This window comes from Pezoporus wallicus, unplaced genomic scaffold (assembly GCF_028554395.1).
Source record: "Pezoporus wallicus isolate ANWC-B61680 ecotype Strahan unplaced genomic scaffold, APGP_CSIRO_Pwel_v1 contig_8523, whole genome shotgun sequence".
In the NCBI taxonomy this organism is placed as follows: Eukaryota; Metazoa; Chordata; class Aves; order Psittaciformes; family Psittacidae; genus Pezoporus; species Pezoporus wallicus.
In genome coordinates, this window is record NW_026642532.1 from 4,867 (window position 1) to 31,416 (window position 26,550).

The 26,550-nt window shown below is 61.9% G+C and overlaps 2 protein-coding genes across 3 annotated transcripts; one reads left to right on the forward strand and one right to left on the reverse strand.

The window, feature by feature from the left end:
- The first annotated feature begins 273 nt into the window (after positions 1-273).
- RHOG (ras homolog family member G) lies at positions 274-1,024 on the forward strand. The gene has a single exon (XM_057430883.1). The coding sequence runs from the start codon at positions 331-333 to the stop codon at positions 904-906; it is 576 nt and encodes a 191-aa protein (XP_057286866.1). The 5' UTR covers positions 274-330; the 3' UTR covers positions 907-1,024.
- Positions 1,025-9,295: 8,271 nt separating this feature from the next.
- On the reverse strand, positions 9,296-23,276 carry PGAP2 (post-GPI attachment to proteins 2). Of its 2 annotated transcripts, none has more exons than XM_057430889.1 (5): positions 23,030-23,276; positions 21,167-21,419; positions 18,767-18,861; positions 9,677-9,785; positions 9,296-9,555 (listed from the first exon to the last, which is right to left on the reverse strand). In XM_057430889.1, the coding sequence occupies exons 1-5, from the start codon at positions 23,192-23,194 to the stop codon at positions 9,425-9,427; spliced, it is 753 nt and encodes a 250-aa protein (XP_057286872.1). In that variant the 5' UTR covers positions 23,195-23,276; the 3' UTR covers positions 9,296-9,424. The 2 variants fall into 2 exon arrangements, with proteins under 2 accessions (XP_057286872.1, XP_057286871.1); XM_057430888.1 differs by having other exon boundaries at positions 9,297-9,555; positions 18,755-18,861; positions 23,030-23,274.
- Positions 23,277-26,550: the final 3,274 nt, after the last annotated feature.

The following is a 26,550-nucleotide window of genomic DNA, read 5'->3' on the forward strand; positions in this document are numbered from 1 at the left end:
GCTGGATGGGCTTTAAGGTCCCTTCAGCCCAAACCATTCCTTGATTCTATGTCACACGATGCTGGACGTGACACAGGGCTCTACAGCATCCTGGCCAGCAGCCATGGTGACACAAGTTTGGCCTGGGCTGGGGATGCGGTTCCTCACTGGGGGGTGTTTGGGCTCCGCGCATTGCAGGACCTGTGGGATGGAGGGACCTGTCCCTCTGCACCCCAGATGGGGGAGTGGGTGTCCGGGCAGAGGGGCTCTGGTGCTCTCAGCCCTGGCCTGTTCCCTGCCCTGACCCTCTCCTCTCCCTGCAGGCTGCTGAGGGCACACGGAGCCTCCGGGATGCAGAGCATCAAGTGCGTGGTGGTGGGCGATGGGGCGGTGGGCAAGACCTGCCTGCTCATCTGCTACACCACCAACGCCTTCCCCAAGGAGTACATCCCCACCGTGTTCGACAACTACAGCGCGCAGAACACGGTGGACGGCAGGACTATTAACTTAAACCTCTGGGACACGGCCGGCCAGGAGGAGTACGACCGCCTGCGGACGCTTTCCTACCCCCAGACCAACGTCTTCATCATCTGCTTCTCCATCGCCAGCCCGCCCTCCTACGAGAACGTGAAGCACAAGTGGTACCCGGAGGTGTGCCACCACTGCCCCAGCGTGCCCGTCCTGCTCGTCGGCACCAAGAAGGATCTGAGAAACAACCCCGAGACCATGAAGCGGCTCAAGGAGCAGAACCAGGCGCCCATCACCACCCAGCAGGGCATCAGCCTCTCCAAGCAGATCCGCGCCGTCAAGTACCTCGAGTGCTCGGCGCTCAACCAGGAGGGCATCAAGGATGTGTTCACCGAGGCGGTGAGGGCCGTGCTCAACCCCGCCCCGGCCAAGCCCAAGAAGCCCTGCGTCCTCTTGTGACTGCGAGACCCTGCCCGCCCCGTGCCCCCCCGAGCTGCGCTGACCCCCCCGGCCCGGGGCACCGGGGCCTCCAGCCCGAACCCACCAGCTTTAATAATACAGACCTCGTTTGCACTAACTGGCTCCTGCCCCGGGGGCACCGGGGACCCCCAAGCACCCCCGGCGCCCCCAGCCCCGGCCCTGGCTCTCAGCGTCCGCTTTTGGGTGACATCTCTCTGGTCCTGGCATGGAGAAGGGGATGCTCAGGGGGGCTGAACCCCTGAACCCCCCTCCTGCCCTGAGCACCCATGGGACCTGCCACCCCATCCCGAGCACCCATGGGACCTGCCACCCCATCCTGAGCACCCATGGGGACCTGCCACCCCATCCTGAGCACCCATGGGGACCTGCCACCCCATCCTGAGCACCCATGGGACCTGCCACCCCATCCCGAGCACCCATGGGGACCTGCCACCCCATCCCGAGCACCCATGGGACCTGCCACCCCATCCCGAGCACCCATGGGACCTGCCACCCCATGGGACCTGCCACCCCATCCCGAGCACCCATGGGACCTGCCACCCCATCCCGAGCACCCATGGGACCTGCCACCCCATCCTGAGCACCCATGGGACCTGCCACCCCATGGGACCTGCCACCCCATCCCGAGCACCCATGGGGACCTGCCAACCCATCCTGAGCACCCATGGGACCTGCCACCCCATCCTGAGAACCCATGGGACCTGCCACCCCATGGGACCTGCCACCCCATCCCGAGCACCCATGGGACCTGCCACCCCATCCCAAGCACCCATGGGGACCTGCCACCCCATCCCGAGCACCCATGGGGACCTGCCAACCCATCCTGAGCACCCATGGGACCTGCCATGGGACCTGCCACCCCATCCCATGGGAGCACCCATGGGACCTGCGAGCACCCATGGGACCTGCCACCCCATCCCGAGCACCCATGGGACCTGCCACCCCATCCCGAGCACCCATGGGACCTGCCACCCCATCCCGAGCACCCATGGGACCTGCCACCCCATCCCGAGCACCCATGGGACCTGCCACCCCATCCCGAGCACCCATGGGACCTGCCACCCCATCCCGAGCACCCATGGGACCTGCCACCCCATCCCGAGCACCCATGGGACCTGCCACCCCATCCCGAGCACCCATGGGACCTGCCACCCCATCCCGTGCACCCATGGGACCTGCCACCCCATCCCGAGCACCCATGGGACCTGCCACCCCATCCCGAGCACCCATGGGATGGGACCTGCCACCCCATCCCGAGCACCCATGGGACCTGCCACCCCATCCCGAGCACCCATGGGACCTGCCACCCCATCCCGAGGACCTGCCACCCCATGGGACCTGCCACCCCATCCTGAGCACCCATGGGACCTGCCACCCCATCCCGAGCACCCATGGGACCTGCCACCCCATCCCGAGCACCCATGGGACCTGCCACCCCATCCCGAGCACCCATGGGACCTGCCACCCCATCCCGAGCACCCATGGGACCTGCCACCCCATCCCGAGCACCCATGGGACCTGCCATCCCGAGCCATGGGACCTGCCACCCCATCCCGAGCACCCATGCACCCATGGGACCTGCCACCCCATCCCGAGCACCCATGGGACCTGCCACCCCATCCCGAGCACCCATGGGACCTGCCACCCCATCCCGAGCACCCATGGGACCTGCCACCCCATCCTGAGAACCCATGGGACCTGCCACCCCATGGGACCTGCCACCCCATCCCGAGCACCCATGGGACCTGCCACCCCATCCCGAGCACCCATGGGACCTGCCACCCCATCCTGAGCACCCATGGGACCTGCCACCCCATCCCGAGCACCCATGGGACCTGCCACCCCATCCTGAGCACCCATGGGACCTGCCACCCCATCCCGAGCACCCATGGGACCTGCTGAGCACCCATGGGACCTGCCACCCCATCCCCCGCACCCATGGGACCTGCCACCCCCTCCTGAGCACCCATGGGACCTGCCACCCCATCCTGAGCACCCATGGGACCTGCCACCCCATCCTGCCACCCCACCCATGGGGACCTGCCACCCCATCCTGAGCACCCATGGGACCTGCCACCCCATCCTGCCACCCATGGGACCTGAGCACCCATGGGACCTGCCACCCATGGGACCTGCCACCCCATCCCGAGCACCCATGGGACCTGCAACCCATGGGACCTGCCACCCCATCCCGAGCACCCATGGGACCTGCCACCCCATCCTGAGCACCCATGGGACCTGCCATCCCGAGCATGGGACCTGCCACCCCATCCCGAGCACCCATGGGACCTGCCACCCATGGGACCTGGGGCTCCGGGGCTCGCCGCTACCCAGCGCTGCCCGCGTTGCTTCCTGAATAAACCCTGCCCAGGCTCCCGTGTCCTGTGCTGCCCCTCGCGCCCTTTCCATTGCGGGGAGCGCAACGCGTTCTGCTGCTGCTGCCTCCTGCAGGCACAGAGCATGGAACCAACGGGGCTGGGGGTTCCAGGGGCATCCAGGGCAACCATCGACCCACGGCCACCGCTGCCCCATGGCACTGAGGCCTCCTCTCCATGGGGTGTGAACCCTTGCAGGGCCGGTGCCTGCAGCCCTGCCCTGGGCAGCCTGTTCCAATGCCTGAGCACCCTCTGGGGCAGGAATTGTTCCTCAGCTCCATCTAAACCTGCCCTGGGGCAGCTTGAGGCCGGTTCCTCTTGTCCCATCCCTTGTTCCTTGGGAGCAGAGCCCAGCCCCTCCTGGCTCCATCCTCCTGTCAGGCACTTGTAGGCAGCCATCAGGTCCCCCCTGAGCCTTCTCTTGTCCTGCCCCACTCCAGACCTGCAGGCAGGGGTTGGAGCCCTGTGTCCTGCTGCCCATGGAGCTGGTGTGTGATGGGGGACCTGGGCACTGTGCCTGAGCACTGAGGATGATGATGGCAGCAGCTCGATAGTGACAGCTCTATGGTGACAGCTCTATGGTGACAGCTTTATGGTGACAGCTCTATGGCGACAGCTCTATGGTGACAGCTCTATGGTGACAGCTTTATGGCAGCAGCTCTATGGCAGCAGCTCTATGGTGACAGCTCTATGGCAGCAGCTCTATGGTGACAGCTCTATGGTGACAGCTCTATGGTGACAGCTCTATGGCAGCAGCTCTATGGTGACAGCTCTATGGTGACAGCTCTATGGTGACAGCTTTATGGTGACAGCTCTATGGTGACAGCTCTATGGCAGCAGCTCTATGGTGACAGCTCTATGGTGACAGCTCTATGGTGACAGCTCTATGGTGACAGCTTTATGGTGACAGCTCTATGGTGACAGCTCTATGGTGACAGCTCTATGGCAGCAGCTCTATGGCGACAGCTCTATGGCAGCAGCTCTATGGTGACAGCTCTATGGTGACAGCTCTATGGTGACAGCTTTATGGTGACAGCTCTATGGTGACAGCTCTATGGCAGCAGCTCTATGGTGACAGCTCTATGGTGACAGCTCTATGGTGACAGCTCTATGGTGACAGCTCTATGGTGACAGCTTTATGGTGACAGCTCTATGGTGACAGCTCTATGGTGACAGCTCTATGGCAGCAGCTCTATGGCGACAGCTCTAAGGAAACATCTCAAGGGAGACAGCTCTATGGTGACAGCTCTATGGTGACAGCTCTATGGCAGCAGCTCTATGGTGACAGCTCTATGGTGACAGCTCTATGGTGACAGCTCTATGGTGACAGCTCTATGGTGACAGCTCTATGGCAGCAGCTCTATGGTGACAGCTCTATGGTGACAGCTCTATGGTGACAGCTCTATGGCAGCAGCTCTATGGCAGCAGCCGTTCAGCCGCGCTCCCGTCCCCTCCAGCCCCGTGGCGCTGGCACGTGCTGGCAGTGTCCGGCCCCGGCAGGGTCCTGGCAGGGTCCCACTGCCACACACGGGCCCCTTGTCCGGCCCCGGGGCCTTCCTGCAGCAGGGGCCAAGCCCGGTGCCCGCCACAAGCTGGGTCTTTGTTCCCTGTGGGGCTGCGTGGGTGCTGCGGCTGCGGGGCCGGGAGACTCCGGCCATGTCCCATCCCCATCCCATCCCCACCCCATCCCCATGTCCCATCCCCATCCCATCCCCACCCCATCCCCATGTCCCATCCCCATCCCATCCCCACCCCATCCCCATGTCCCGTCCCCATCCCATCCCCACCCCATCCCCATGTCCCATCCCCACCCCATCCCCACCCCGTCCCCATGTCCCATCCTCATGTCCATGTCCCATCCCCACCCCGTCCCCATGTCCCATCCCCACCCCATCCCCACCCCATCCCCATGTCCCATCCCCATCCCATCCCCACCCCATCCCCATGTCCCATCCCCACCCCATCCCCACCCCGTCCCCATGACCCATCCTCATGTCCATGTCCCATCCCCACCCCGTCCCCATGTCCCATCCCCACCCCATCCCCACCCCATCCCCATGTCCCATCCCCATCCCATCCCCACCCCATCCCCATGTCCCATCCCCACCCCATCCCCACCCCGTCCCCATGTCCCATCCTCATGTCCATGTCCCATCCCCATCCCACCCCCATGTCCCATCCCCACCCCATCCCCACCCCATCCCCATCCCATCCCCACCCCGTCCCCATGTCCCATCCTCATGTCCATGTCCCATCCCCATCCCGTCCCCATGTCCCATCACCACCCCATCCCCATGTCCCATCCCCATCCCATCCCCACCCCGTCCCCATGTCCCATCCTCATGTCCATGTCCCATCCCCATCCCGTCCCCATGTCCCATCCCCACCCCATCCCCATGTCCCATCCCCATCCCATCCCCACCCCGTCCCCATGTCCCATCCTCATGTCCATGTCCCATCCCCATCCCGTCCCCATGTCCCATCCCCATCCCGATCCCACAGCCCTGTCTTTCTGCAGCCCCACAGGGCCCAGTGCAAAGCACGGCCCCCCCTGGACCCCCACCTAGGAGCCCATGACCCGGTGTGACTCCAGCTCCTCCCTGGTGGGCTCCTGGGTCCCGGCTGCACTGAACCCGGCTCCTTCCTTGGGATCCCGCTCCCACCGCAGCAGCAGGATCCGACCTTCATCCATGTTCATCTGGCCTGTGCTATGAGGGTCCCGCGGCTGCAGGTGGGGGCACCAGCACCCAAGGGGCAGGGTCACACCATCAGCTCCCATAGGAAGAGCTGCGAGTCCCACAGCCGGGGGCTGCAGGGGCAGTACAGGACCCTCGGGGTGCCGGGAGTGCCACAGCGGGGACATCCCCTTGCCCAGGGATGTCCCCAGGGATGTCCCCATGCCCAGGGATGTCCCCAGGGATGCCCCCATGCCCACGGATGTCCCCAGGGATGCCCCCATGCCCAGGGATGTCCCCATGCCCACGGATGTCCCCAGGGATGCCCCCATGCCCAGGGATGCCCCCATGCCCACGGATGTCCCCAGGGATGCCCCCATGCCCAGGGATGTCCCCATGCCCACGGATGTCCCCAGGGATGCCCCCATGCCCACGGATGTCCCCAGGGATGCCCCCATGCCCAGGGATGCCCCCATGCCCAGGGATGTCCCCAGGGATGCCCCCATGCCCAGGGATGCCCCCATGCCCAGGGATGTCCCCAGGGATGCCCCCATGCCCAGGGATGTCCCCAGGGATGCCCCCATGCCCAGGGATGCCCCCATGCCCAGGGATGTCCCCAGGGATGCCCCCATGCCCAGGGATGTCCCCAGGGATGCCCCCATGCCCAGGGATGTCCCCAGGGATGCCCCCATGCCCAGGGATGTCCCCAGGGATGCCCCCATGCCCAGGGATGTCCCCAGGGATGCCCCATGCCCAGGGATGCCCCCAGGGACGCCCCCGTGCCAGACCCCATCCCCGGGCAGCAGCAGGGCTGCGGAGCCACCCGGGGGGTTCCGCGGGGGGGTGCCGCGAGGGGCAGCGGGACCAGCCCTGCCTTGGCTGCGCTGCTGCGGGATGAGCTCACGGCTGCTCCTCTCCCAGCCGCAGTGAGGTCAGGGCCCCACAGGAGCCTCCAGCGGGGGGGCAGAGGGACCCCGAGGCCCTGGCAGCTCCCGAGCACCCAGCACCGTGCCCCGCACCCGGCTGCGCCCACCCCATTGCTCCTGCCCCGGGCTCTGCTCCCCTGGCCCCGGCCCCGCAGCAGCCGAGTGCGAGCGGAGCCGCTGCTGGGGATGGACTCGGCCCCTCCAGCGCCGCCACCGCCCGGCTCCAGCCCCGGCCTCACCCAGCGCCCAGGGACACATCCTGCACCCCAGCACCCGCGATCTGCACCCTTCATCCTGCACCCCAGCCCCAGCATCCACGTCCTGCATCCCAATACTCCGGTGGGTTCATGTCCCACACCCCAGCCCCCAGGGTCCACATCCCACATCCACTGATCCACCCCCTGCACCCAGCCCCATCCCTCGTGGTCCACATCCTGCACCCAGCTCCATCCCTCGTGGTCCACATCCTGCACCCAGCTCCATCCCTCGTGGTCCACCTCCTGCACCCAGCCCCATCCCTCGTGGTCCACATCCTGCACCCAGCCCCATCCCTCGTGGTCCACATCCTGCACCCAGCCCCATCCCTCGTGGTCCACCTCCTGCACCCAGCCCCATCCCTCGTGGTCCACATCCTGCACCCAGCCCCATCCCTCCTGGTCCACCTCCTGCACCCAGCCCCATCCCTCGTGGTCCACATCCTGCACCCAGCCCCATCCCTCGTGGTCCACATCCTGCACCCAGCCCGGGGTCCTGGTCGGGCTGTGGGCACCACACAAGGTCTGGCAGAGCTCTCAGACTCCTCAGTGCTTTATTTCAGCGGCAGCCCCAGTGCGGGCAGCACCCCCAGGCACGCACCAGGGGTGCATGGACCTGACCCACATGGTGGGACCCACACAGCAAGACACGTGCCAGAGCAGCCCTGGGCACCAAGCACAACACCACAGGGCACCAAGCACAGCACCACAGGGCACCGCAGCCATAGGCACCAAGCACAGCACCACAGGGCACCAGGCACAGCACCACAGGGCACCAAGCACAGCACCACAGGGCACCAGGCACAGCACCACAGGGCACCGCAGCCATAGGCACCAAGCACAGCACCACAGGGCACCAAGCACAGCACCACAGGGCACCAGGCACAGCACCACAGGGCACCGCAGCTCTTTCCTGCTGGAGGAGGCTCTGGCCAAGCCCCAGGAGCTCAGGGATGAGCACTGGGACATCCCAAGGGAGCGCTGGTGGTGGCTCATGAAGGGCGCTCCAGGGACCTTCACGATGCAGCACGGGTGGGCTGAGCTCTGCACACACCGGGCTCCCCAAGCTCCCCAAGCTCCTGCTGCGGGCAGGCTCAGCCCTGGGCCCCTGCCTGCATCCCTGCAGGAGCCAGCCCTGTGCCACCTCTCCAGCACAGCACCAGCTCCCCGGAGCCTCCCGGTGCAGGATGTGGCGGATTCCCCCTATGCCACAGCCCCTGGGAGCCAGAGCAGCAGCTCCAGCGCTGCCGCGCCGGCTTCCAGCAGTGCAGCTCCAGGAGCAGCAGAGGAGCAGGGGGACACTGGCAGCACCCACCCAGACAGTGGCACCGTCCCTGTGCCGGCCCCCACAGCACCCAGGGCCCACCAGCACCCTCCTCCCGGGCAGCAGCAGCACCACTGAAGCCCAGCACGTCCCATCTCAAGCCCTAGAGGACAGGGGAAGCAGTGGGAGCTCACAGAGCCCCTCCAGCACCAGCCCACGCTCCTGTGCTTGCACCGGAGCCCAGCACCCTGCTCGCTGGAGGGGGCTTCTGGCACAGGCAGGGGCAGTGTGGGAGCTCTCGGGGTCTCCTGTGCCCCATGTCCCACACTGGTGCTCTCCTGCTCTGCCCCTGTGCAGTCTGTGCATGGGCCAGCACCCTCCTCCCAGCACCACCAGCATGGGGATGGAGAGCAGCGCCCAGCATGGATCCTGTGCTCACCCCAGGCTTGGGAAGAAGCTGGGCCCGGGCCCAGCCCCAGCATGGGGCCAGCTCTGTCCCAGCCCTGCACAACAGCTTCCCAACAGGTCAAGGCTGTGCACTGCCCCATTCTGAGGCTGCAGCCGGAGGTGCAGGGGCACCAAGTCCTTCTCCCGAGGCTGCCTTAAGCTTCGAGGTCCGAAAAGTCACCAGCTCCTTTTGAGGAGCTTGCCCAAGGCTGGAGGAGGAACCGAGGCCACGCAGCCAAGGCAGGGCCAGGCTGGTCCCCGTGTCCCTGGGAGCAGAATCCCGCTCTGCCCACGGCACCCTCCAAAGAAGCAGGGAGCAGGTTCCCACCTCCATCCTCCTGCCCATCCCAGTAGCCAGCAGGGAGCCAGGACAGGGGGTATCACCTCGGGGGTCCCCAGCAAGAGTCCCCAGCTCTGCCCCAGGCGCAGCCAGGGACCATGTGCAGACACTTGTGGGGCCCAGGACCCCGGAACAATCCTTGTGGCAGCTCCACAGCAAACATCCTGGCCCCAGCCTGGGGACAACAGAAGGAAGGGGCTCTGCCCCCCCAGCCTGCTAGAAGTGCTTGTCCTCCAGCAGCGAGCTCACCACCAGCTCCTTGTTGCCGAAGTCCCAGAAGGCAGTCATGTGGAAGGCCATGTTGGAGAGCACAACCAGGTACTCCAGGAAGGCGAAGATGGTGTACACTGGGGAGGAAGCACAGCACGTGAGGGAGGGCAGCCTGCGGGCAGAGCTGCCCCATGGGCAGGGGGTACCCAGGGCTGCTCTCCTGTGGGCACCACCCCAGCCCCGTCCCCGTGCCCTCACCTCCGGGGCCGCAGTACCAGTTGTGGTGGAAGTAGACACACACAGCAAATGCAAACGTGATGAAGGTGAAGAAGAAGAGAAGTTGCTTCCACTTGTAGGACTTGCGCTCCTGGCAGGGGACAAAGAGATGGGTCAGGTCCCTGGCCGGGTCCCAGCGTCTGCCCCAGCATGCGAACATACACCGAGGCCACAGGTGCCTCAGCGGATAGTGGAGAAGCCACCCCTGCCTCCAGAAAAGCTCTGTCCTGGCCCCAGCAGGGCACGGGAAGGCATCAGGAGCTCCACAGCATAGAAACATGGAATCACAGAGAGATTTGGGTCGAAGGGACCTCAAAGCTCCTCCAGCTCCAACCCCTGCCCCGGGCAGGGACCCCTTCCATAGAGCAGCTTGCTCCAAGCCCCTGTGTCCAACCTGGCCTTGAGCACTGCCAGGGATGGGGCAGCCACAGCTTCTCTGGGCACCCTGTGCCAGCGCCTCAGCACCCTCCCAGGGAAGAGCTTCTGCCTAAGAGCTCAGCTCAGTCTCCCCTCGGGCAGGTTAAAGCCATTCCCCTTGGCCTGTCCCTACATCCCTTGTTCCAAGCCCCTCTCCAGCTTTCCTGCAGCCCCTTCAGGCACTGGAGCTGCTCTCAGGTCTCCCCTTCACACAGCAGAGGGGCAGGATCCCCTCCCTGAGCTGCTGCTCACGCTCTGGGGGTGCACCCAGCACACGGGGGGGTCTGGGCTCAAGTGCACACTGGAGCCGAGTCATGAGGAGCTTCTCCTCACCCAGCACCCCAAGTCCTCCTCAGGCTCCATCCCATCGTCCCCAGCCTGGCTTTGTGCTGGGGTTGCCCCGACCAGGGCAGGGCCTTGCCCTTGGCCTGCTTGGGCTCCATGAGATTCCCATGGTCCCAGCTCTCAGCCTGCCCAGCTCCCTGTGGATGCTGCTCTCCGTGCTGGTGCCCAGGGCTCCACCACAGGGTCTGCGCTGCAGGCGGCTCCTCCACGGGGCTCTGTGGGAATTCACCGGCCCCAGGGAGCAGGAAACCACATCAAGAGCTGCAGCTGGGGCGGGCGCTGCACGAGGCGGGCGCCCTGGCACCGGGGCCCCATCCTGCCCCGGCACCACCTCCCGCAGCACAGCGAGGGGTGCAGGGCACAGGGCTGCTCCAGAGCCCCCCATCACACAGCAGGGCTGGGCTGGCAGAGACTGGCCCCTGCCTGCATGGTGGGTCCCCAAACCCACTGCCCCGTCCACACGCGGCCCAGCACCCCCAAAGCTGGGGGCTGTGGGTTCAGTCCCCTCCCACTCTTCCATCACCCACCATGGATAATGAAACCCAAAGCCCTGGGGTGAGCAGGGAGCCCCAGGGGCAGAGGAGACCCAAACGCTTCCGGACATGGAGGAGGATGCAGGGGAGACCCCAGTGCAGGGACACCAAGCGCTGGGGCAGGGGGGGCTGGAAACAAGGGCTCAGGGCCATATCGGGGCTGGGATGCCCGGGACAGCCCAGACAGGGGCTGTTATTCCTGCTCCTGGGTGGGAGGGGGATTTCCCCCTCGCTGATGTTTCCACACGAGACAGCCCCATCTGTCTGCAGGGGCTGGTGAGCAGGAGGAAAATTCACCTCGCCCCATCACACTTTCCATTGCCCCAGAAAGCTGAAACCAGCCTGAGAGAGGAACCGGGCCACGCAGGAGGAAAACCCAGAGGGGCAGGGCAGCCCCAGGCACCTTCACCAGCTGGGACATGGGCAGGGCAGGTCCCTTCCTGCTCCGGCTGATGACCTCTGACAGCTCCTGGGGCATCCCTTTCTAACCCCCTGCAGCCCTGATCCAGCCCTGGGGCACCAACACAAGAGGGATGTGGAGCTGTTGGAGTGAGGCCAGAGGAGGCCACGGAGCTGCTGCGAGGGCTGGAGCAGCTCTGCTCTGGAGCCAGGCTGAGAGAGCTGGGCTGGGGCAGCCTGGAGAAGAGAAGGCTCCTGAAGGGGAGACCTGAGAGCAGCTCCAGTGCCTGAAGGGGCTGCAGGAAAGGTGGAGAGGGGCTTGGGACAAGGGATGTAGGGACAGGCCAAGGGGAATGGCTTGAACCTGCCCCAGGGGAGACTGAGCTGAGCTCTTAGGCAGAAGCTCTTCCCTGGGAGGGTGCTGAGGCGCTGGCACAGGGTGCCCAGAGAAGCTGTGGCTGCCCCATCCCTGGCAGTGCTCAAGGCCAGGTTGGACACAGGGGCTTGGAGCAAGCTGCTCTATGGAAGGGGTCCCTGCCCGGGGCAGGGGTTGGGGCCAGATGTGCTCCAAGGTCCCTGCACCCCAAACCCGGCCGTTCCCCTGCCCCCGCAGCACTGCCAACCCCAGCACCTGGAAGCGCTGATGCTCGCTGGGCGCTGCCGGGCCCGGGTGGGGGCTGGGGCGCTGCGAGCTTGAGAGCGGAAGCGGGTCACAAAGAGCCCGCGCGTGGCGGCTGCGGAAACGGCGGCGCCCGGAGAGCGGCTCCTGCCAGCAGCAAAGGGAGCAGCAGCTCCGCTGCACCGCGACTCAGCACTGCATGGGGTCACAGAGCGATAGAGCACTGCACTGCACTGCACCGGGTCATAGAGCGATAGAGCACTGCACTGCACTGCACCGGGTCACAGAGCGATAGAGCACTGCACTGCACTGCACCGGGTCACAGAGCGATAGAGTACTGCACTGCACCGGGTCATAGAGTGATAGAGCACTGCACTGCACCGGGTCATAGAGTAATAGAGCACTGCACTGCACCGGGTCATAGAGTGATAGAGCACTGCACTGCACCGGGTCATAGAGCGATAGAGCACTGCACTGCACCGGGTCATAGAGTGATAGAGCACTGCACTGCACCGGGTCATAGAGCGATAGAGCACTGCGCTGCACTGCACCGGGTCATAGAGTGATAGAGCACTGCACTGCACCGGGTCATAGAGTGATAGAGCACTGCACTGCACCGGGTCACAGAGCGATAGAGCACTGCACTGCACTGCACCGGGTCACAGAGCGATAGAGTACTGCACTGCACTGGATCATAGAGTGATAGAGCACTGCACTGCACCGGGTCATAGAGTGATAGAGCACTGCACTGCACTGGGTCATAGAGTGATAGAGCACTGCACTGCACCGGCTCATAGAGCGATAGAGCACTGCACTGCACTGGGTCATAGAGTGATAGAGCACTGCACTGCACCGGGTCATAGAGCGATAGAGCACTGCACTGCACTGCACCGGGTCATAGAGCGATAGAGCACTGCACTGCACTGGGTCATAGAGTGATAGAGCACTGCACTGCACTGCACCGGGTCATAGAGCGATAGAGCACTGCACTGCACTGCACCGGATCATAGAGTGATAGAGCACTGCACTGCACCGGGTCATAGAGTGATAGAGCACTGCACTGCACCGGGTCATAGAGTGATAGAGCACTGCACTGCACTGCACCGGGTCATAGAGTGATAGAGCACTGCACTGCACCGGGTCATAGAGTGATAGAGCACTGCACTGCACCGGGTCATAGAGTGATAGAGCACTGCACTGCACCGGGTCATAGAGCAATAGAGCACTGCACTGCACTGGGTCATAGAGCAATAGAGCACTGCACTGGGTCATAGAGTGATAGAGCACTGCACTGCACTGGGTCATAGAGTGATAGAGCACTGCACTGCACTGCACCAGGTCATAGAGTGATAGAGCACTGCACTGCACTGCACCGGGTCATAGAGCAATAGAGCACTGCACTGGGTCATAGAGCACTGCACTGGGTCATAGAGTGATAGAGCACTGCACTGCACTGGGTCATAGAGTGATAGAGCACTGCACTGCACTGCACCAGGTCATAGAGTGATAGAGCACTGCACTGCACTGCACCGGGTCATAGAGCAATAGAGCACTGCACTGGGTCATAGAGTGATAGAGCACTGCACTGCACGGGGTCATAGAGCGATACAGCACTGCACAGGGTCATAGAGCGATAGAGCACTGCACTGGGTCACAGAGCGATAGAGCACTGCACTGCACTTCACCGGGTCATAGAGCAATAGAGCACTGCACTGGACCAGGTCATAGAGCGCTGCACTGCACTGGGTCATAAGAGCACAATCCATTCTATACTAATCCCAAACGCATCAGCCATGCTCTCCGGGCCGCTCCCAAGGGCTGGCTCTGTTCCTGGACCTTCCCTTCCAGAGGACAAGCAGCACAAGGGGACCCCAGAACTGCCTTAACCAGCACTGGGGCAGGAGCAGCAGCGCAGCGAGCAGGGGGCTGGGCTCACACCAAGCGGCACCGCTGCCTCTGTGCCTGCTGCAGGACAAGCCCAGCAGGACCCGGCTGCACTGGGGGCTGCAGCAGCCGGCCCATGCACACGCGTCCCTCAGCCCCACAGGACAGCGGGGCTGGGCCAGGGGCAAACACGGCTGCAAACCAGAAGTGAAACCGCTCTGCTCCGCTGCGCCCTCCGTGCCCTCAGGAGGCAGCTGGGGCAGGAGGGGTGTGAGGGGGAAGCAGCCCATAGCCCCAGAGAGGACAACCCCACACCAGCCCTGGCAGGCACCGAGGCCCCGGCTGCTGCCTCCAGCCCAGAGCTGCCCTCTCTCTGCCTCCAGTTCCCCTTCTCCCCCAGCTCTCCCCTTCCTTCCCCTCCTCCTCGGAGCCTTCCTCCCGCCTCCCCTCCTGCACAGCTTCATCTTCCCTTCTCTCACCATTTGCCACCCTGCAGCTGGAACCCGCCTGCACTTCCCCATCTCGGCCCGGTTCCTCAGCACCCTCCTGCCCTCGCACAGAGGCACTTGCGACACCAGCCCCAGCACCGAGGCTTTTGCAAGACCGATTCCTGTCCCGCACCCTCCAGCAGCACTGCTGGAAACTGCACTGAGGGGCTGGGACCAGAGCCTCAGCCCTGCTCGGCTGGAGCAGGAGGAAGGACGGGGGCTCCTGCACGGACTTGGTCCTGGAGATGGTCCCAGGGTTGGTCCTGGAGAACCCGAACCCCTCTGGGCACCCTGAGTGGCTCCGTCTCCCGGTACCCTCTGCTGAGGAGGAGGGAAGGACGGGACAGCACAGGACAGGGTCATGCTCCTCACCCATCCCCTGCTGCCAGGGCCGGCTCCAGGGCTGGGGGAGCGAAGCTCAGAACCGACACAAACAGAGCCCAAATCTGCCCTTGAGCCGCCCTGACCTGCCAGACCCTGTCCTCGAGCAGCACCACGAGCCCCCAGCCTGGCAGCTCAGCACGAGCTGCCCAACTTCTCCCTGCTCCTGCCGAGGCCGGCACTGCCCACCAGCACTTCCCACCGGCCGCCCGGCTCAGGGTGAGGAGGATGTGGTGGTGCTGATGGCGGCACCGGGCCTGTGATGGCCTCAGCACCCCCCCTCTGCCAACCTGAGCCCAGTGGTGGCCTCACAGAGCCCTGGGAAGTGAGTGAGCAGCCTGAGAAACCCCAACAGCGGGATAAGACCCTGGAGACCTTAGAATCCTGGAACGGTTTGGGATGAAGGGACCTTAAAGCTCCTCCAGCTCCAACCCCTGCCACGGGCAGGGACCCCTTCCATAGAGCAGCTTGCTCCAAGCCCCTGTGTCCAACCTGGCCTTGAGCACTGCCAGGGATGGGGCAGCCACAGCTTCTCTGGGCAGACTCCTCCTCCTCTCCCTCTGAGCCGCGGTCCCGTGAGAATGATTCACGGCAGCAGCCCAGCTCACCCACCACGGGACAGCGCTGCAGGGGTGAGGCACATCTGCAGAGCGGTGATAAGGACGAGCACCCGCTTATCAGAGGATGCCACCTGCGGCTGGGGGCCCACTGATGTGTCAAGCCCTTGGTCTGCTTCATGCCCACACATCCAATCTGTGGGCCTGACCACAGCCAGGCCACCACCAGCTGTGCTTGGAGGAACTCAGTGTGGTGCCCTGGGTGACAGCTCCATCTGCTGACACAGCCCTGTGGGGAGCTGGGGCAGGGCTGGCCCCAAACGGGTCACAGCTCTCTGCAGGGAGGCACCCAGCTCGTGGGGACCACGCAGCCCTGCAGGCACCTCCCCTCCATCAGCAGGGGCTGTCCAAGAATCCCAGCCTGGTTTGGGATGAAGGGAGCTTAAAGCTCCTCCAGCTCCAACCCCTGCCACGGGCAGGGACCCCTTCCATAGAGCAGCTTGCTCCAAGCCCCTGTGTCCAACCTGGCCTTGAGCACTGCCAGGGATGGGGCAGCCACAGCTTCTCTGGGCACCCTGTGCCAGCGCCTCAGCACCCAAGAAGAAAAGAGAAAGCCATGCTCAGTGGTGGCCCCATGCAGGGTGGTGACGTGCTCCCAGGACATCACTGTGCCGTCCTGCCCTTCCACCCAGGGATGTGCCATGGTCAATGCATCCTCAGAAGGAGGAAATGCTCCTTTGCTGGGCTTGGGCCCATGCACCAGGACATGGGGATGCCCCAGCAGAGCTCAAGCCCTGCAGGATTAACAAGGACAAGCTGCCACTGTGCTCACTGCAGCGCAGGGCTGGAGGTGCTGTGGTTTGGTAACCCAAGGTCAACACAAGCCACCCACCAGTACAGGAGCAGGAGATGCACAGGCTGCTCAGTGCCAGCGGGTGCAGAGAGCCCTGGTGACAGCACCCAGTGACACCGAGCCCATAGGCTTTGTGGGTGCAGGCTGCACACACAGAGCCCCAACAGGGCCACCACTACACAGCAGATCCATGGACCAGCCTTGGTCCCACAGAAACACAGGATAGGCTCTGGGCAGCCCTGCCAGCACCTCCTGCCTGCTTCCCCCTTCTCCTTGGGAGCAGTAATGAATCAGGCACAGTGGGTGACGTGGCAGAGGGCATCCTGCAGGCAGAAGTGCTGCCAGATGGTGGCAGAGCTCCCCGGGTCACACCACCACCAGCGGGACTTTGCTCCTGGCATAACCTGGCATGAACCTGGGAGGAACCCACCTGAATCCATCCCTACAAGGGATGCAGGCATAGGACAAGGGGAATGGGTTCAAACTGAAACAGGGGAGACTGAGCTGAGCTCTTAGGCAGAAGCTCCTCCCTGGGAGGGTGCTGAGGCGCTGGCACAGGGTGCCCAGAGAAGCTGTGGCTGCCCCATCCCTGGCAGTGTTCAAGGCCAGGTTGGACACAGGGGCTTGGAGCAAGCTGCTCTATGGAAGGGGTCCCTGCCCGTGGCAGAGGTTGGAGCTGGAGGAGCTTTAAGCTCCTTTCCAACACAAACCAGTGCATGGCTCTCTGAATTACCAGGAGAGAAAAGCCAGACACGTGGAGGGAGGCTGCTCACTCTCTGCCCCAACCCTCCAGCTGCAGTGTTGTGGTGGGTCAGGGCTGTCATCAGTCCCCTGCTCCACACAGCAACACAGACCCATCACCATCAGCGTCCACAGGCTTCAAGCTCAACCCAGGGAACTGCCACCATGCCCAGCTCAGCACCAGCATGATTTCTGGGAGACAGACAGCAGGATTAGTGCTGCTGCTGCCACCAAAGCTCATGGGATTGCTGCAGTGCTACAGCCAGCAGTGGTGCAGTGCCTGCTCAGGAGATGCAGAGCTGGGAGCTCTGTACAGAAAACACCCCAAACCAAAGCCAGAACACAAGCCAAGAGATGGGATAAATAAAGGAAGCTGTAGGAAAGCTGCCAAGGAGCGAGCTCCCGTTACCGCCGTATCACCAGAGACAAGAGATCACTTCCCAGCAAGAGGGGAACCCCAGGATCTCCAAAATCCCTTTCATAGGGAATCTCGCAGGCAAACAACTGCTGGAAGCTGCTTTTCCAGCCCTGGCACAAGGCAGCGAGGGGATGGGCTCCGTGAATTGCCGGAAGGGGCCAATAAACAGCGCGATGGAGCGGGAGCCGCGCTGAGGCACTCACCCTGTGTCACTGCCTGAGCAGATCCCAGGCACAGCAGCCCCTGTCCCTTAGCAGCTCCCAGCCCTCACCAGCTCTCCGGGGTGTGGGCACACACCTCTGGAAGCTTCCCCTGGAGGTCTGTGCTTTGCAAAGCAATCAGCTTCCTGGGGCAATGCAGTGCAGGGAGCCGGAGGGACCACTCCCCATGGGATGGGAGGGTCAGGCTGGGGATGAGCTGGGTGAGACATATCCCCAAGGGGGGGAAATAAGGGAGGGAGGTCCAAGGAGCCCAGAGACCCCGGCAAAGCTGAGGCAGACACATGCGGCAGCAGCTTTCACACACACGGTTCCAAAGCTGCACATCCTGCCCTGCAGCGGTGCTGGTGTGCAGGGTCCAGCACTCACTGCGAAGCAGCTCAGCACCAGAGGTGCATCCATGAATGGCATAAGAAGCTCCTGACCAGTGAGTCCCTGAGCCTTGCAGGGAGCAGGGCCTGCAGCAGCCTGTACAGTGCAGTGATTCCTGCAGGAAAGGGGGTAACACAACCAGTGCTTCCCGCTGCTCCTGGTTTGCAGGAGCAGCAGGTTCCAGTTCCCCAGTGCAGAGAAGCTGATTTCAGCCCAGAAACAGGCATCCTCAGGGAAGGAGGGTCAGGAAACGCAGCCCATGGGGACACTGATGAAGAGGTTTTCAAGTGAAAACCAGAAAATAGGAAATCAAAAGATTCCTCCCACTTTGTTTTGGTGAACCCTTGAGTTTTGGTGACCATGCTTCCCAGCTGCACATGGTGGTGGCAACTCCTTCAGCATCCAGTCACAGTTGTTCTAAGTCTTCCAGTGCATAAAAGAGTTACAGAAAACCTGGAGAAGGGCTTGGACAAGGGCCTTTAACCTTAAATGGCTTTAATCTGCCCGAGGGGAGACTGAGCTGAGCTCTTAGGCAGAAGCTCTTCCCTGGGAGGGTGCTGAGGCGCTGGCACAGGGTGCCCAGAGAAGCTGTGGCTGCCCCATCCCTGGCAGTGCTCAAGGCCAGGTTGGACACAGGGGCTTGGAGCAAGCTGCTCTATGGAAGGGGTCCCTGCCTGTGGCAGGGGTTGGAGCTGGGTGACCTTGGGGTCCTTTCCAACCCAAACCGTTCCATGATTCCATGACTATTTCACAACCAAGCAACAGTCAGACCCCCCACCACCAGCCAAAGCCCCCTCAGCACCCAGCACTGAGAGAAGAAGGAAAGTGTCTGTACCTCGGGACTTACTGTGTGCTTCTTCGTCATCCTCCAGAGGATGCAGGTCAGCAGCATGTGGCCCAGAGCTGAGGTGATGAACACGATGAAGGCGTTTTCATGGATTGCTGCACCAACAAGACAAGAGCTTTCCTGTTAAATCTGAGAGCAGCACAAGGGGGGCACGGGGTAGGCGTTGGGAGGGCGAGGGATCCTCTGCCTTCTGCAGGACATGGTCCTGCTGGCAGCTCCAACACCCAGGAGATGCTGTGGCCCAGGACCTGGGTCTGTGCAGAAGGTAGGAACAGCAGAGGAGGGAAAAGGGGATTTAGGGACAAAGCAGCTTGTGAATTGCACCCCTGGAATCCTGGGGCTGGAGCGGGATGTGTGTTGCTATCACACTTATCCCAAAGGTGCCAGGAGGGTGTTTTCATGCTCTGGCACCTGGTCTCCACTGCTTCACACTGTTGTATACTCAGGCAGCTGCCAAAGCAGCTCAGCATCAGCACTACTGCTCTAGGGATGGGGAACTGAGGCAGGGAGGGGGGTTTGCAGAGTGAGCAAGTCCAAGACCCAGGAAGGGCCATCTTCTGGCCTCCTTCGTTATCCACGGGCTATTAGGAGCTGTCATCAGCCTCCCCATCAGCCTTGGGGCTGCCTTCTGCATCACTGCATGGCACAGACACAGGCTCAGGCTGGAAAGGCAGCAGGAGCTCCCAAAAGCCCCACACAAACCCATGCCACTTCAGGTGAGCTGTTTTCACATGTGTGCTCTATTTAAGAATGCTCTGCCTGTTCTCCAGGAACTGAACCTCAGGCTGAATTCCCAACCACCTGAATGTAAGAAACGATCTCCCCTGATTCCAGAGGAAGGGAAACGCCATGAGGAGCAATGGGAAAGGCAACTGTTAGAGGTGAAGATGTGAGCCAGTCCCTGCAGAGATGACTAACCCGAGCCCGGTCTCATCCTGACACATAAGCCAAGAGTTGAAACTTATCCCCCAGACATGAGACTGGTGTTTTAATACAGATCTGGGAAAACTAGGTTAAGCTCAGCTCTCCATGTGGCTTTTGTTCAGCCTGGAGAAGGCTCCAGTGTGACCTTAGAGCAGTTCCAGGGCCTAAAGGAGCTGCAGGAAAGCTGGAGAGGGGCTTTGGACAAGGGCCTGTAGGGACAAGCCAAGGGAAATGGATTGGAAGGGGCTTGGAGCAAGCTGCTCTAGAGGAAGGTGTCCCTGCCCACAGCAGGGGTTGGAACTGGAGGAGCTTTAAGGTCCCTTCCAACCCAAACCACTCTGTGCTACTCTCAGTACAGCATCAGGTGCATTCCCACCTCCACTGCTGGAGGCAGCAAACCTTCTTCTGTCAATGTCCCCTCTTGAGCTCCAAACCCTCTTCTTGGAGCTCTGCCCTGGCCTCTTTGGGAGATTTCATGACTACACCCTGCAGTGTGGTCCCACAGCCAGACCAGTATCCATTAACATCATCAAGTGGTGCACAGGGACAGCCCAGCACAGAGCTCCCTTGCCCACAAGTCCCCAAACATGCACTGTTTCTGCTGCAACAGCACCACCTTGCTGGCTCATGGGTTTGAGCCCTCTCCAGTCAATCCCTGGTGCCTCCTCCAGATGTCAGGGTTAAACAGCAGCTGGATATCATCACCAGCACTTAAAACTCACTTCCGATGAGACCAGGTGGGAGAAGAGCATTTCCCAGCCCGTGGTGACCATATTTCACACAGACACTTCACCTGGAAAATGCTGATTTTGTTTTCAGGTCAACACAGGAAGTTTTACCCACTTTAGGTGGGGAGACAGTATTTAAAATGCAGAGCATGGACTGGAAGCCAGCTCAGAGCCAGAATCACAGCTGAACAGCGGAGCAGGGGCAGTACTAACCTCACCTGTGGTGGGACACGTTAAGCACAGCCTTGGTGCACAAGCAGGAGCCAAGCACTTAAGTCTGAGCTTAGGCTTGACACAAAAATTGGTGAGAACTTTGGGAAGAGCACGGCTATTGGCACATTATGACACAACTTTGCTCTAAAAATACTAACCTTAATACAATTTCTTCTCTTCTTAGCCGTTTTTCCTCCAAACTGACCACTTCCAAAGTACTTGTGTGAGTTACAGAATTATAGAATAGTTAGGGTTGGAAAGGACCTTAAGATCATCCAGTTCCAACCCCCTGCCATTGGCATGAACACCCCACACTAAACCATGGCACCCAAGGCTCTGTCCAACCTGGCCTTGAGCACTGCCAGGGATGGAGCATTCACAGCTTCCCTGGGCAACCCATTCCAGTGCCTCAGCACCCTCACAGTAAAAAACTTCTTCCTCATCTCTAAGCTGAACTTGCCCTGTCCCTGCTGGGTGAAGCAGAGCTCTGCAGAGCCGCGGCAGCCCCTGCTCAGAGGCTGGAGGTGACTCCTACCATAGTTCTCAGAGGAGGACACGTAGGTGAGGATGAGGAGGGCGAAGTTCTCGAGCAGGTTCAGCAGCAGGTTGCAGTGGCAGAGGCGCAGGTAGCGCGGGTGGGAGCAGTGGCAGCTCTGGTAGTGGTTCCAGTAGGCGATGGCCACCAGGAAGCGGGGGGCCGAGTGCAGGCCGATGCAGAGGCGCCAGACGTAGCGCTGCGGGGTCTCGCCTCCGATGGCCGCGCTGATGGAGGGCAGGTAGTTGGGGACCTGCAGGAGACACAGAGCTCGTGGGGAGGGACACAGGTTTGCATCCTGCTGCCATGGAGCCACGGCATCAACCAGGGTGGGAAGGAGCTTCAGGATCATCTTGCCCCAAGGCCACCACTGCCCCATGGCACTGAGGCCTCGTCTCCACGGGGTGTGAACCCTTGCAGGGCCGGTGCCTGCAGCCCTGCCCTGGGCAGCCTGTTCCAATGCCTGAGCACCCTCTGGGGCAGGAATTGTTCCTCAGCTCCATCTAAACCTGCCCTGGTACAGCTTTTTTTCCCCAAGTTTATTCCCATTTCAAAGCTAGGGAATGCAACATGGCAGGAGGCTTGGTTCAGCCCCCAGCCCTGCTGGGACAGTCCCTGGGTGCTGGGGTGCCCCTCTCAGGGTCTTCTTGTGTTTCTTAGCTTTATAATTGATCTTTATGCCTTCCCTTTGCTCAGTCGTAGTCTTCTACATGTTCTCTGACTCAAAAGTTTGGGGAGAGAACTGACACCAGCAGCAAAGAGCGGCCAGCGAGGAGCCCAGGCAGAACCGTGCACCCCCGTGTCCTGCAGAAAGGTGTTCCCCACAGGAGCTGCTCTCCAGTCATCCAACGGGAGCTGGTTCCTCAAGCAGAACCTGCCACCTCCCTCCCCTGCCCTGTACTTCCTCATACTGGCAGAGGGTGAGCACTGAATCCCTGCCCTCTCCAAGCAACCACACCTCGGTACCCCCCCTCCCTGCTCTCTTCCCACCACCTCTTCCCATGCAGAGCTGGAGATCCCTCACTTCGCCACCATGGAATAGGAGCTGCAGAACACCTCTGAGCCTCCTCCTTGCCCTGCCCCATGCAGCTGAGTTGTGAGGGGGGCACAGAACCACACACTGGGTGGGCACATTACTCACGGCTCCAAATCTCCAGCCAAACGGCCCTGGTGCTTCCCTGCTCCATCACCCCCACAGCAGCCTGTCTCACCATCCCTGCTTTAGGAACTCAGCATCGGGGGCTTTCAACTGGATGATCTTAAGGTCCTTTCCAACTCAAACCATTCTATGATTCTATGATCACCATCAGCCTGTGTCACCCCACTATGTAGGAGGAACACAGACCCCATAAAGCCCTGGGGTCACCTCCTGTAGTGTGACAAGGACTCCTGCCCCCTGTTTCAGCTTGTAACCAGCTGTTCATCCACCGCTGTGCTGAGGAGGAACCTGATCCCATCCCTTCTGGAAACCCAGGCGGTCCCTCTCCAGCTGCACTCCCCAGGTACGTGCTTGTGACTCCGCTGATGAGCTCCAGCAGATCTGAGGGGCAGCAATTCCTTCTCCGAAAGCTGGGCTAACCCCTCCTCAGGACACTGGGTCTGTCTGCAGCTTCATCACTTTTACTCCTCACCATCACCACCACTGTGCCCAGCAGGCACCAGGCTGCACCCCCTAAGCCCCTTTATAACGCCAAAACCTCAGCTGCCAGACCCAAAGCACCACAAACACACCAAAATAAAGCGGCTTCTTGAAGACCCTGTAGCACCTGTGGTGGGAAAGCAGAGGAGAGAGGAGCACTGCCAGCCCCGGCTGTCCCAGCGCAGCGCGAGGACTCGGCCCCATCCGGGTAAGGACTCACTTACCCCGCAGTGAGTCGCTGTCGTCTCCCGAAAATGGAAGAGCAGAGACCAGATGACACAGAACAGGAACCCAAAGAGGGGGCAGAACACAGTCGCCAGAGCCAGCGTGGTGAAGCGGAGCCGGAAGAGGATCCCATCGCGGTCCAGGGGCAGCGGCACCTGCAGCATCTTGATGGGCCTGGAAATGAACCAACCAGAGGGATCATAGAAGGGGTTGGGCTGAAGGGACCTTAAAGCTCCTCCAGCTCCAACCCTGCCCCGGACAGGGACCCCTTCCATAGAGCAGCTTGCTCCAAGCCCCTGTGTCCAACCTGGCCTTGAGCACTGCCAGGGATGGGGCAGCCACAGCTTCTCTGGGCACCCTGTGCCAGCGCCTCAGCACCCTCACAGGGAAGAGCTTCTGCCCAAGAGCTCATCTCAGTCTCCCCTCAGGCAGGTTAAAGCCATTCCCCTTGGCCTGTCCCTACATCCCTTGTCCCAAGCCCCTCTCCAGCTTTCCTGCAGCCCCTTCAGGCACTGGAGCTGCTCTCAGGTCTCCCCTTCAGGAGCCTTCTCTTCTCCAGGCTGCCCCAGCCCCGCTCTAGAGCAGAGCTTGATGCGGATTCTCTGTCCTCCTGCACGGCCCAGCCCCAACAGCCCTGGGCAGTGCTGCGCACAGGAGGCTGGCAGAGGCTGCCTCTCACACCCATGTTTAACAGCCACAGAGCCCCAGGGCAGGGATCAAGGACAGGCAGCTGACAGCACCCTTCCGGGAGGCAGGAGGAGAGCACAACCATGAGCAGGGGCCGCAAGCAGGACTGGAGCAGTGTCCCGCAGGCAGCAGGGAGGAGCTGTCAGTGGGATGCACAAGCAGTGGGACATCACACATGATGCTGCAGACAGCAAGAGTGATGTGGCTGGAGACACGTGAGCTCTTTCCAGCAGTGTCCATCATTCCAGACCATTCCTCTTTATCCAGGCCATTCCCGGGCTCTGCTCAGACCTGCTACACAGGACCAATGCTGACAGAGTGAGGGTAGCATGTGCTGTGTGCTGCAGCTCCTCAGCACATCCCCAACCTCCCACAGCACCATCTCACCACAGCCAGCACGGAGCCAGCCGAGCGCTCAGCACCTTCACAGGTCCAGATACAGAGACCTGGACTCGCTCCAGCAGCTCCACAGGAGGGCACGGAGCTGCTGCGAGGGCTGGAGCAGCTCTGCTCTGGAGCCAGGCTGAGAGAGCTGGGCTGGGGCAGCCTGGAGAAGAGAAGGCTCCTGAAGGGGAGACCTGAGAGCAGCTCCAGTGCCTAAAGGGGCTGCAGGAAAGCTGGAGAGGGGCTTGGAGCAAGCTGCTCCAGTGGAAGTCGTCCCTGCCTGTGGCAGGAGGTTGAGACTGGAGGAGCTTTAAGGTTCCCTCCAACCCAAATCAGGACCTTGCAAGCCCCACACCTTGCACAATGATAAAGCTGCTGATCACAGGCTGGGCAAGCTGGGGCAAGTGGTTTATCAAGGCTAGAGCCTGCCTCCAGCTCGGGCTCTCTATCCTCATCCCAACACCCTCTGCTGCTCCCCTGCCCTCTGTAACGGCTGTGCACCCTGTGCCCTTCCCTCATGCCCTCAGGCACAGCCCAGCTCCCTCTGGAACACCGCGATCAAAGGCAGTGTCCTGAACATCACACACGTCTTCTGAGCTCGTACTGACCCTTCTGCTCCCAGCACGTTCCCCCACCCAGGACAAGGGCCACGGAGCAGCCCAAGTGAGGGGCTGTGGTGTCCTCTGAGCGGGCACGGATCCATATCTCACCTTATGCCCACCTGAGGATGTCTCCATTGCTGAGGCTGCAGGACAAATCCACTTACAGCTAAGCCCTGTGGAAGGCAGGGAGCAGCAAGGGCAGGAGCCTTGGCAGCACAGCCTGCCCCCCCATTGCATCCTTCACACCAGTAACAGTCACGGAGCTCATCTCAGTCTCCCCTCGGGCAGGTTAAAGCCATTCCCCTTGGCCTGTCCCTACAGACCCTTGTCCAAAGCCCCTCTCCAGCTTTTCTGGAGCCCCTTTAGGGAAGTGGCCTTCTCTTCTGCAGGCTGGACCAGCCCAGCCCTCTCAGCCTGGCTCCAGCCCTTGGATCCACTCACACAACCTGCAGCCACCGTCACAGCCCTGGGCATTATCAGCACATTGGAACTCTCAAACTTAACACACCCCATAACCAGCACAAAACACCGACCTCAACCTCTCCTCACATTGGGGCACTTCAGCCCCTTAACCCACCCTTTCAGCTCCACAAACCTTCTGAACAGTGGGCAAGAAATCACTTCACATCGAACTGACTTACCCTGATACAGGAAACACACTGTGCCCTGGGGACTGCTTGGGGGGCACACACACACTGTGCCACGGGGACTGCTTGGGCGCACACACACTGTGCCATGGGGACTATTTGGGGGCACACACACTGTGCCATGGGGACTGCTGGGGGCACACACATTGTGCCATGGGGACTGCTGGGGGCACACACACACTGTGCCATGGGGACTGCTGGGGGCACACACACACACTGTGCCATGGGGACTGCTGGGGGCAGGGGGCACACACACACACTGTGCCATGGGGACTGCTGGGAGCACACACATTGTGCCATGGGGACTGCTTGGGGGGGCACACACACTGTGCCACGGGGACTGCATGGGGGCACACACACTGTGCCATGGGGACTATTTGGGGACACACACACTGTGCCATGGGGACTGCTGGGGGCACACACACACTGTGCCATGGGGACTGCTTGGGGGCACACACACACTGTGCCATGGGGACTGCTGGGGGCACACACACACACACTGTGCCATGGGGACTGCTTGGGGGCACACACACACTGTGCCATGGGGACTGCTGGGGGCACACACACACACACTGTGCCATGGGGACTGCTGGGGGCACACACACACACACTGTGCCATGGGGACTATCTGGGGACACACACACACTGTGCCATGGGGACTGCTGGGGGCACACACACACTGTGCCATGGGGACTATTTGGGGGCACACACACACTGTGCCATGGGGACTGCTTGGGGGCACACACACACTGTGCCATGGGGACTATTTGGGGGCACACACACACTGTGCCATGGGGACTGCTTGGGGGCACACACACACTGTGCCATGGGGACTATTTGGGGACACACACACTGTGCCATGGGGACTATTTGGGGACACACACACACTGTGCCATGGGGACTATTTGGGGACACACACACTGTGCCATGGGGACTATTTGGGGACACACACACACACACACTGTGCTTGGGGGGGGAGGGCACAAGCAGTGTCCCCCCACCCCACAACGGCAGCCCCCGACCAGCTCTCAAAGATCCTACCCAAAGGCGCAGTCTCTTTGCAGCAGACACTGAGTGGCCCCGGGGCTGCCCTGAACCACAGGGTCCAGCACCCCCCAGACCCCTCCCCGGGTACCCCCATCTCCCATTGATACCCCACACACACACACACACAGACCCCTGCCTACCTCACATCGCCAC

Excerpts from the sequence above, each read along its gene's own strand:
- RHOG (XM_057430883.1), top strand. The coding sequence starts at position 331 with ATGCAGAGCATCAAGTGCGTGGTGGTGGGCGATGGGGCGGTGGGCAAG.
- PGAP2 (XM_057430888.1), bottom strand. The coding sequence starts at position 23,194 with ATGCTGCAGGTGCCGCTGCCCCTGGACCGCGATGGGATCCTCTTCCGG. Across the intron at positions 21,420-23,029 it reads CGACAGCGACTCACTGCGGG|GTCCCCAACTACCTGCCCTC; the intron begins GTAAGTGAGTCC and ends TGTCTCCTGCAG. Across the intron at positions 9,786-18,754 it reads AGCACACAGTAAGTCCCGAG|GAGCGCAAGTCCTACAAGTG; the intron begins GTACAGACACTT and ends GTCCCCTGCCAG.